The 12,198-nt window shown below is 26.2% G+C and overlaps 1 protein-coding gene across 1 annotated transcript in view; it reads left to right on the forward strand.

Moving 5' to 3' along the window:
* Positions 1-6,537, forward strand: part of rdgC (retinal degeneration C) — a 262,547-nt gene extending 256,010 nt beyond the window's left edge. The window contains 2 exon segments of the mRNA XM_075306228.1: positions 5,706-5,975; positions 6,130-6,537. Of these exon segments, the coding sequence (XP_075162343.1) occupies positions 5,706-5,975; positions 6,130-6,248 (389 nt within the window). The 3' untranslated portion in view covers positions 6,249-6,537.
* Positions 6,538-12,198: the final 5,661 nt, after the last annotated feature.

Genomic DNA, 12,198 nt, shown 5'->3' on the forward strand with positions numbered 1-12,198 from the left:
TACAAACATATGCACTAACTTATAATACCCCGTTCCACAGTGTGGCGCAGGGTATAATAAAATTTTGACAAAAATTTTATACAAATAAAAGTTTGACAAAGATTTTATAGAAATAAAATTTTGCCAAAATTTTCTATAGAAATAAAGTATTGACAAAATTTTCTATAAAAATAAAATTTTGTTAATATTTTACATAAAAATAACATTTTGAAATAATTTTTCCATAGAAAAAAATTTTGATAAAATTTTCTATAAAAATCAAAATTTTGTTAAAATTTTCTACAGAAATAAAATTTTGAAAAAAATTTCTTTAGAAATAAAATTTTGACAAAATTTGCTATATAAATAAAATTTGGCATAATTTTCTATGGAAAAACAAGTAAGTAAAGTAGAAAGTCGGGTGGGGCCGACTATATAATACCCTAAACCACCATTACAGAATTAGTAATCACAAGCATTTATGGGGTAACATATAGGTCTGGGAGATAAACCGCAGTTACATATTTAAGAAAATTAAGGGGTACATGTCTATGGGTGCTTTGTGTCAATCTGACTATAGCTCATAGTCAATGTTGCCAGGGAAAATGTTCGGTTTACCCTACAAGGACAAAAAAAGTTCCCTACTTTCCCATACATTCCCAAACAATTTTCCTTACTATATTTTTCGTTAAATTTAAAAAATTTTACAAAACAAAAATGGTTCTAAGTACTTTATTATCTGAAAACATGAATATGCAACGTATATAACTTAGAATATAAATTTGTATTACCATCACGGTTGTCACAATGTAGAATTGTACCCAAATTAGTAATCTTTTTTGTTAAATCTCTATAAAAATAAGATTTTGGAAAAAGATTCTATAAACACATTTTTGTGAGCAATGTTTCTATAGAAATAAAATTTTGAGAAAAAATTCCACAGAAATAAAATTTTGAGAAAAAATTCCACAGAAATAAAATTTTGAGAACATTTTTTATAGAAATAATATTTTGAAAAAACTTTCTATAGAAATACAATTTTTACAAAATTTTCTATAGAAATAAAATGTTGAAAAAAATTTCTACAGGAATATAGTTTACCACACATTGTTAAAGATCAAGCCTTGCCGGCTTCTAATTTCCTCCTCTAGAGCCATCAAAATGTAAAAATTATTACAAATTGTGTTGATTGAAAATGTCCTACATTGTGGCCCTACGTCCCTACAAGACGCTAAATATTAGTAAAACCCTACATATAGGGAATTTTCCCTACTTCTAGCAACACTGGCTGTGTTGATATTGCACCTACGGAGTTAGTATGCCACTAATATTAAGCCCATTATTAAAAAAGAGAAAATCGTTAAATTAGTGTGGGTAATAAATCAAAATTTTTAAAAATCGAGCAATATTCTTATGTAAAAGCTACAAGTACGTATAAATACGATCGGCTAGTACATCAATATTTGAAATTTGAGTAACATTGGTTAATAAATAAGAGTACTATGGCCAAATTTGGGAAAATCGAGCGAAGCATATATATGGAAGCTATATCTAAATCTAAACCAATTTGCATAATATTTTGCGGGTTTGATTAATACCACAAAAGATTACCTTGTGCAAGATTTGAGTAAGATCAGTTAAGAAATGAGGCCTGTATGGTCAAACATAAGGTTATTAGGGGCGAATTTTTCAAAATCGGGTGATACATATATGGGAGCTATATCTACATCTGAACCGATTTCGATGAAATTTTGCACATATAGTTAGTACTATAGAGGACTGAATCTAGCAAACTTTTAGTAAGATCGGTTAATAAATAAGGGTTCTATGGCCAAATTTGGGAAAATCGGGCTATACATATATATGGGAGCTATATCTAAATCTGAACCGATTTCGATGATTTTTTGCACATATAGTAAGTGCTATAGAAGACTACATTTAGCAAAATTTGGGTCAGATCGTTTGATAAATAAGGGTTTTGTGGCCAAATTTGGGAAAATCGGGCGATACATATATATGGGAGCTATATCTAAATCTCAACCGATTTGCATGAAATTTTGCAGACTTGAAGGGAGATGTAAAAGATTACCTTTTGCCAAATTTGGTGACGATGCGTTTGCAAAAACGCGCAACGTGACCCCATTTGTCGAAATCGGGCGATACATATATATGGGAGCTATATCTAAATTTGATCCGATTTCTTCCAAATTCAATAGCGTTCGTCCTTTTGCCCAAAAAACTCTCTGTACCAAATTTCATCAAAATCGGTTAATAATTGCGACCGGAATCCTGTGAACAACAAATACATGGACAGACGGACGGATGGACGGACGGACACCAAGCGCTAGATCGACTCAGGAGGTGATTCTGAGTCGATCGGTATATATTTTATGGGGTCTAAAATCAATATTTCTGGTAGGCACATTTTTTGGCCGATCAAACTTATTATACCCTAACCACTATGTGGTTTAGGGTATAAAAAATTAAGAAAATTTTATTTTAATATTAGAATAAATCTTCCTCATTTTTCTTTTCAATGACCATTAAAAAACGAAAAAAATATAAAACTAACTAAATCAAAGTTTGTTAAAATTTTATATAGGAATAAAATTTTGTTAAAATTTTCTATAGGAATAAAATTTTGTTAAAATTTTTTTGTAGAAATAAAATTTTTGCAAAAATTTTCTATGAAAATAAAATTCTGCAAAAATTTCCGATAGAAAAACAAGTAAGGAAAGTCTAAAGTCGGGCGGGGCCGACTATATAATACCCTGTACCACTTTGTAGATCTAAATTTTCGATACCATATCACATCCGTCAAATGTGTTGGGGGCTATATATAAAGGTTTGTCCCAAATACATACATTTAAATATCACTCGATCTGGACAGAATTTGATAGACTTCTACAAAATCTATAGACTCAAAATTAAAGTCGGCTAATGCACTAGGGTGGAACACAATGTTAGTAAAAAAATATGGGAAACATTTAAATCTGAAGCAATTTTAAGGAAACTTCGCAAAAGTTTATTTATGATTTATCGCTCGATATATATGTATTAGAAGTTTAGGAAAATTAGAGTCACTTTTCGACTAAGCAGTGGCGATTTTACAAGGAAAATGTTGGTATTTTGACCATTTTTGTCGAAATCAGAAAAACATATATATGGGAGCTATATCTAAATCTGAACCGATTTCAACCACATTTGGCACGCATAGCTACAATGCTAATTCTACTCCATGTGCAAAATTTCAACTAAATCGGAGTAAAAAATTGGCCTCTGTGGTCATATGAGTGTAAATCGGGCGAAAGCTATATATGGGTGCTATATATAATTCTGAACCGATTTAAATCAAATTTGGCACGCATAGCTATAATGCTAAATCTACTCCCTGTGCAAAATTTCAATCAAACCGGAGTAAAATATTGGCCACTGTGGTCATATGAGTGTAAATCGGGCGAACTATATATATGGGAGCTATATCTAAATCTGAACCGATTTCAATAAAATTTGGCACACTTGACTATACTACTAATTGTACCCCTAGTGCAAAATTTCAACCAAATTCGGTCAAAAATCTGGCTTCTGGGGCCATATAAGTCCATATCGGGCGAAAGATATATATGGGAGCTATATCTAAATCTGAACCGATTTCAATCAAATTTTGCACACTTGACTATACGACTAAGTGTTATGTTTGTACAAAATTTCAAGCAAATCGGTATAAAACTCTGGCTGCTGGGTCCATATTAGTACATGTCGGGCGAAAGATATATATGGGAGCTATATCTAAATCTTAACCGATTTCTTCCAAAATCAATAGGGTTCTATTCTGACCCAAATTAGGAACATGTGCCAAATTTGAAGGCGATTGGACTTAAATTGCGACCTAGACTTTGATCACAAAAATGTGTTCAGAGACAGACGGACGGATGGACGGACGGACGGACAGACGGACGGACGGACAGACGGACGGACAGACGGACATGGTTATATCGACTCAGGGACCCACCCTGAGCATTATTGCCAAAGACACCATGTGTCTATCTCGTCTCCTTCTGGGGTTACAAACATATGCAATAACTTATAATACCCCGTTCCACAGTGTGGCGCAGGGTATAATAAAATTTTGACAAAAATTTTATACAAATAAAAGTTTGACAAAGATTTTATAGAAATAAAATTTTGCCAAAATTTTCTATAGAAATAAAGTATTGACAAAATTTTCTATAAAAATAAAATTTTGTTAATATTTTACATAAAAATAACATTTTGAAATAATTTTTCCATAGAAAAAAAATTGATAAAATTTTCTATCTAATTATACAATTATTTTTCGAGCTTTATGGACAGATATAGATTAAGGAACATGGTTAATAGAGCCATTGAAAAGAAAACGCCAGATACCAATCTATACACGCCTGGACTGTACATGTTTCGGTTCGGGCGAATGAACCTTTCCACAGCCTTTAGTATAGATCTGGCTGGGAGAGATAACTCAATTTTGGGCCCTTTATGCTAACTCCTTATGGAGAAAACATTTGGGAAATTTCCTCTTACAAATTGAATCATCTTTTCTCCCACTGTACATCATCTTTTCATATAACTTACAAGTCCCTTAATCTTATTTTTATTTCGTTTTGTTACATAGTAATGCAACAACACGAAATTTATTTTTAGAAAGCTAATTTGTTAGAATTCACCTAAGTGGTGAACAGTCGAACAATGCTTATTGTTTCTACAGTCAACTACAACATATGACAATTAACAGAAACTGGTTTCCAGGATACACCAACAATTCTAACGCGTACATTAGTCGTGTTTTTCCTAGTTTTACGACGGGCTCATCGTTGCTTATTATATTACATGTTAGCCTGATACCGAAACAGGCAATTGACGTCCAAATGCATTATATCTAATTATACAATTATTTTTCGAGCTTTATGGACAGATATAGATTTTTTCTTTTCAATGGCTCTATTAACCATGTTCCTTAATCTATATCTGTCCATAAAGCTCGAAAAATAATTGTATAATTAGATATAATGCATTTGGACGTCAATTGCCTGTTTCGGTATCAGGCTAACATGTAATATAAAATTTTCTATAAAAATCAAAATTTTGTTAAAATTTTCTACAGACATAAAATTTTGGAAAAAATTCTTTAGAAATAAAATTTTGACAAAATTTGCTATATAAATAAAATTTGGCATAATTTTCAATGGAAAAAAAATTTTGACAAAATTTTCTATAAAAATCAAAGTTTGTTAAAATTTTATATAGGAATAAAATTTTGTTAAAATTTTCTATAGGAATAAAATTTTGTTAAAATTTTTTGTAGAAATAAAATTTTTGCAAAAATTTTCTATGAAAATAAAATTCTGCAAAAATTTTCGATAGAAAACAAATTGTTAAAATTTTCTATAGAAATAAAATTTTTATTAAAATTTTCGATAGAAATAAAATTTTGTTAAAATTTTCTATAGAAATAAAATTTTGCAAAAATTTTCCATAGAAATAAAATTTTGTTAAAATTTTCTATAGAAATAAAATTTTGCAAAAATTTTCTATAGAAATAAACAAATATTTACTATAGAAATAACATTTCAACAATATTTTTATATAGAAATGCAATTTTGTGAAAATCTTCTAGATTTCCCAGTTTTTTTTTTGTCTGTATAATATCTATATGAAAATGTTTATGGATCTCTTCATCATAATTTCAGGATACATATCATTAAGTGAATTCAGTGATGCCTGTGATTTGCTGGAACAACATTTACCTGGTACCAATACCCGCGAACAATTGCTTGATATGTGTCGCATGATGGACCTTAACAAGGATGGTCTGGTGGATCTCAATGAATTTCTCGAAGCATTCCGTCTCTGTGAACAGGCAAAAAATGACCAAGTAGCTGGACGAACAAGACGTGCCAGTAAATCACCAAATCTGGAAGTTGGCCCCACAGAGAGTGATGACAAAAAATCTGAACGAAGTATGTGTGCTAATGATTTCACAATTACAAAAGGGAAAGACAAAATGATTAATGATTATATACAATTTTTTATATTTATTTTTTTTGCTTGTGTGTTGCTTCATTTTTTTTCTCATTGCCTTCTAATGATTCAATGATCAATGGCAAAATGCAGGATGCAGTACCTCCGTGGCTGAAGCAGAGGCCGAACTGAAAAAGTTATTAGCAACAGGCGAAGAGGATGATATCGACCCCAAGGATTGTGAAGCAAATACCCTAAAGCGTAATAAGTAATAGACTCTTAGACGAGACCAACCCGTGCCCTTCCCCCCATAAGTTGGTTTAATTCCTCCAAATACTCCTCTTCCTTAATCATGAGGAAAATGTTTCCACAATCCTGTCCTGTAGAAGAAGAAAATCTTGTTTCCATTTTATGACGATTTAAATTAAATACTCTTAAGCTTTAATTCAATAAAAAAGGGATGAACAAAAAATTACAAAAATAAAAATTAAATTAAATTATATTAAATTAAATTTATTTTTATTTAGCTTTAAGCATTTTTTCTATTCAAAAACTTATTAATAATATATATATATATATATATATATATATATACTAAGCTTATTTATAACCCAAAATTATAAGTGTAATAATGTTTCGTAATAAATTAAATTTAAATAAGTTATTAATTTCTAATCATTTTTCAATTATTATTTTTTTTTTAATTTATTATTATTATAATTCTTATTTATTTGTATATCTTTCATAGAAAAAATAGACAACGAAATTTCTTAGTCCATTTATTCTCATTGTCATCTATCTCCGTCCAATTTAATTTTATTTAATTCTAATTTAGATTATTATAAATATGTTTTTTTTTTCGAAAAAAAAAATTCAACAATGTCTACCATTTTCATAATATTAAAGAAATTATACTTAAAACTGAGACAATGAAATATTTTCGTAAATACAATGAAATTTTTCTTTCATGTAATGATTTTATTTTATTAACGAAACATTTCTTACTAGTAATAAACACTTTCATATTCTAAATAAATGCAAAATTTTGTTGGCTCAATTTTAATGAAATTTTCTTATTGTGTAGCTAAATTTAAAATTACCACTGAGACAACGATAAATTTTCATTAATGCAATGGAACTTTTCATTTATTTAATGATTCGTCTATTAAACAACGAAACATTTCTTACATGTTTTCTTAATGAACATTATCATATTCTATATGACATTTTTTTGTTATCATTATGTAAATTTTTTTGGTGATTTTATTCTATTAAATACGTAAACATTTCTTACTATTAATGAACCTGTTCATTTTCTTCATGAATTTCTTTCGTAATGTCTATGTAAAATGTTTCCTAACTCACTTTTAATGAAATTTCTCTACTTTGTAGTTAAATTTGAAATTACCAGTGAGACAACGAAATATTTTCATATATATTATGAAACTTTTCATCAATTTAATGTTTTTGTTTTTTTATTAAATAATGAAACATTTCTTACTAGTAATAAACACTTTCATATTCTAAATGAACATTTTTTCTAATGTAAAATTTTTGTCGTCTCAATTTTAATGACAGTTTCTTACTGTGTAGCTAAATTTTAACTACAACTGAGACAACGAAATATTTTCATAAACATAATGAAACATTTCATTAAATTAATAATTTTTCTATTAAATAACGAAAAATTTCTTACTATTAATGAAAAATTTCATTTTCAGCGTGAAACAAAATTTTATGAAAAATTTTTGTTGGCTCAATTTTTAAATTTAAAATTTTTGAATTATTTTAGAATTAATTTTTGATTGTTTGTTTTAAATTTAGTTTTACAAATTTAAGATAATTTATTGTATGAAAAAAAAAAAACAAAGACATGAACCAAAGATCAAATAAAACGCTTATAGCTAAATTCCAAAAATAAGCCAAATTAGTTAAGGTTATATAAAAAAAAAAACAAAACCAACACGCTATTCCTTATAATCTTAAACATTAAAAAAGGACAAAGCATTTATTTAATATTTCCGTATTTTTGTTTTAGTTTATTAAAAAACAACAACAAATGAAAAAAAGTTAAACGAGGTGTAAACACAGATTTTTCTGGTTTGGAAAGTGTTATTTATACACAGCAAAAATTTTCTATAAAAATTGCAATTTAAATTAAATTTTCAATAAAAATTTGCATTTCAATTTAAAAATAATGTTCAATTCAAAAATAAATTGATCCGTTTAAAAGTTGAATTAAAAACAACAACAAAAATCACTGAAATGGGATCAATTAAATTTTTATTGGATCCATTGAATTTTTATTGGATCAAATAATTTTTTAATTGGTCTTAGTGATTGATGCTATCATTTCCGTGATTAAATTAATTGAATCCTAAATTTTTTTCTGTGTGCGAAAAAATATTTTGTAGCTATGTTCACACACACTATGTTCACATACACTACGTTCACACACTACTTTCGCTATCACAGTTGCCACTAGAGTCAAAATTTTGTGGTTATTATGAAAAAAATGTTTCTGAGGTTTTATTATTTTATTCTGATATTGATTTTAAACAAAATTTAGTCAAAACTTTATTTTGTTTAAATTTTATTTCTGTAGAAATTTTGTTCACATACACTATGTTCACACACTCCCAAAATCTCGCTGATTGTTTTTATTGGATCAATTAATTTTTTAATTCAATGATTAATTTTTAGTGATTGATGTTATCATTTCCGTGATTTCAAAATGGCTCAATTGATTTCGTAATTAAATCCAAAAAAAAAATTCTATATTCTAACAATGTTCACACAGCGTTCATATTGCGTTCACACGATATTCACACGCACTCTGCAATCTTGATATATTTGCAATGCAGAAATATCAGCTGTCTCGTTGTGGGGCGATATCAAAATATCGTTCGAAATCCATCATACTGCTCAGCAGGCTTGTGGAAAAATGTTCGACAATCTGTTTTCGAATTAAGGAAAACAGAGAAAGGGAGCTCTTTCCAGGATGAGTATGTTCTTAGGGATGTTTTCACCTATTTTGTTGCCAATGTTTCACAAATTATTATTTAAAAAAATACCCTTTCCCCCACTTATTGTGTGGCCATTAGAGATCACCAAAAACCCACTTCATGGACTGCGTTTGAACGAATTGAAACTGAAATCAATTTTCTTCCAGTTTTGAAAGACTGATCATTTGGTGAAAATAGTGCTAGAGGTGCACTCGGGCTAGGAAAAGTGACTTAAAAAAATCAAATTAATTTCTTTTTTATTTTGTTTGTAATTATCAAATAAGGATAAGTGTGGCACCTAGATAAAAAAAAAAACGATACTTCATTTTTGGATATTTGAGGTTTTGCCCAACTTAATATTTGTTCAACTGAATTTCTCTTTGATTTTCTTTTTCAATTACCGTGGCGAGGAGACCCTCTCCTTGCCCTCTTAAAAGCTTAAAAAATTCCTATTGCTGCCACAAAAAAATACACTATTTACGTTATCCCAAATTTGGCAAACATTGAATTTCAGTCTCCGGCGAGAAAAATGGATCGGCTATATTCTCGGTACAAAATTTTCTACAGAAATACAATTTTGACAAAATTTTCTATAGAAATAAAATTTTGACAAAATTTTCTATAGAAATAAATTATTGACAAACTTTTCTAGAGAAATAAAATTTTGACATAATTTTCTTTAGAAATAAAATGTTGAGAAAATTTTCTATAGAAATAAAATTTTGACAAAATTTTCTATAGAAATGAAATTTTGACATTTCTATAGAAATAAAATTTTGACAAAATTTTCTGTGATATAAAATTTTGACACAATTTTCTATAGGGATAAAATTGACATATAATTTTCTATAGAAATAAAATTTTGACAACATTTTCTGTAGAAATAAAATTTTGACACAATTTTTTATAGAAATAAAAATGTTGAGAAAATTTTCTATAGAAATTAAATTTTGACAAAATTTTCTATGGAAATAAAATTTTGACAAAATTTTCTGTAGATATAAAATTTTGACAAAATTTTCTGTAGATATAAAATTTTGACAAAATTTTCTATAGAGATAAAATTGTCATATAATTTTCTATAGAAATAAAATTTTGACAAAATTTTGTGTAGAAATAAAATTTTGACACAATTTTCTTTAGAAATAAAATTTTGATAAAGTTTTTTATACAAATAAAATGTTGACAAAATTTTCTTTAAAAATAAAATGTTTAGAAAATTTTCTATAGAAATAAAATTTTGACAAATTTTCTATAGAAATAAAATTTTGACAAAATTTTCTATAGAAATAAAATTTTGACAAAATTTTCTATAAAAATAAAATTTTGACAAATTTTTCTTTAGAAATAAAGTTTTGAAAAAATTATCTATAGAAATGAAATTTTGACAATATTTTCTCTAGAAATAAAATGTTGAGAAAACTTTCTTTAGAATTAAAATGTTGAGAAAATTTTATTTCTATAGAAATAAAATTTTGTTGACATTTTCTGTAGAAATAAAATTTTGATAAAATTTTCTTTAGAAATAAAATGTTGAGAAAATTTTCTATAGAAATAAAATTTTGTGGAAATTTTCTATAGAAATAAAATTTTGATAAAATTATCTTTAGAAATAAAATGTTCAGAAAATTTTCTATAGAAATAAAATTTTGACAAAATTTTCTGTGCTATAAAATTTTGACACAATTTTCTATAGGGATAAAATTGACATATAATTTTCTATAGAAATAAAATTTTGACAACATTTTCTGTAGAAATAAAATTTTGACACAATTTTTTATAGAAATAAAAATGTTGAGAAAATTTTCTATAGAAATTAAATTTTGACAAAATTTTCTATGGAAATAAAATTTTGACAAAATTTTCTGTAGATATAAAATTTTGACAAAATTTTCTATAGAGATAAAATTGTCATATAATTTTCTATAGAAATAAAATTTTGACAAAATTTTGTGTAGAAATAAAATTTTGACACAATTTTCTTTAGAAATAAAATTTTGACAAAATTTTCTGTAGATATAAAATTTTTACACAATTTTTTTAGAAATAAAATGTTGAGAAAATTTTCTATAGAAATTAAATTTTGACAACATTTTCTATGGAAATAAAATTTTGACAACATTTTCCATTAGAAATAAAATGTTGAGAAAAATTTCTATAGAAATAAAATTTTGACAAAATTTTCTGTAGATATACAATTTCGACAAAATTTTCTATAGAAATAAAATTTTGACAAAATTTTTTATAGAAATAAAACTTTGACAAAATTTTGTGTAGAAATAAAATTTTGACACAATTTTCTTTAGAAATAAAATGTTGACAAAATTTTCTTTAAAAATAAAGTGTTGAGAAAATTTTCTATAGAAATAAAATTTTGACAAATTTTCTATAGAAATAAAATTTTGACAAAATTTTCTATAGAAATAAAATTTTGACAACATTTTCTATAGAAATAAAATTTTGACAAATTTTTCTTTAGAAATAAAGTTTTGAAAAAATTATCTATAGAAATGAAATTTTGACAAAATTTTCTTTAGAAATAAAATGTTGAGAAAACTTTCTTTAGAATTAAAATGTTGAGAAAATTTTATTTCTATAGAAATAAAATTTTGTTGACATTTTCTGTAGAAATAAAATTTTGACAAAATTTTCTAGAGAAATAAAATTTTGGCATAATTTTCTTTAGAAATAAAATTTTGAGAAAATTTTCTATAGAAATAAAATTTTGGCAAAATTTTCTATAGAAATAAAATGTTCAGAAAATTTTCTATAGAAATAAAATTTTGACAAAATTTTCTGTGATATAAAATTTTTACAAAATTTTCTATAGAGATAAAATTGTCCTATAATTTTCTATAGAAATAAAAATTTGACAACATTTTCTGTAGAAATAAAATTTTGACACAATTTTTTATAGAAATAAAATGTTGAGAAAATTTTCTATAGAAATTAAATTTTGACAAAATTTTCTATGGAAATAAAATTTTGACAAAATTTTCTGTAGATATAAAATTTTGACAAAATTTTCTATAGAAATAAAATTTTGACAAAATTTTGAGCTGAAATAAAATTTTGACACAATTTTCTTTAGAAATAGAATGTTGACAACATTTTCTGTAGATATAAAATTTTGACACAATTATTTTTAGAAATAAAATGTTGAGAAAATTTTCTATAGAAATTAAATTTTGACAACATTTTCGATGGAAATAAAATT

Source organism: Haematobia irritans, chromosome 4 (assembly GCF_050003625.1).
Source record: "Haematobia irritans isolate KBUSLIRL chromosome 4, ASM5000362v1, whole genome shotgun sequence".
NCBI lineage: Eukaryota > Metazoa > Arthropoda > Insecta > Diptera > Muscidae > Haematobia > Haematobia irritans.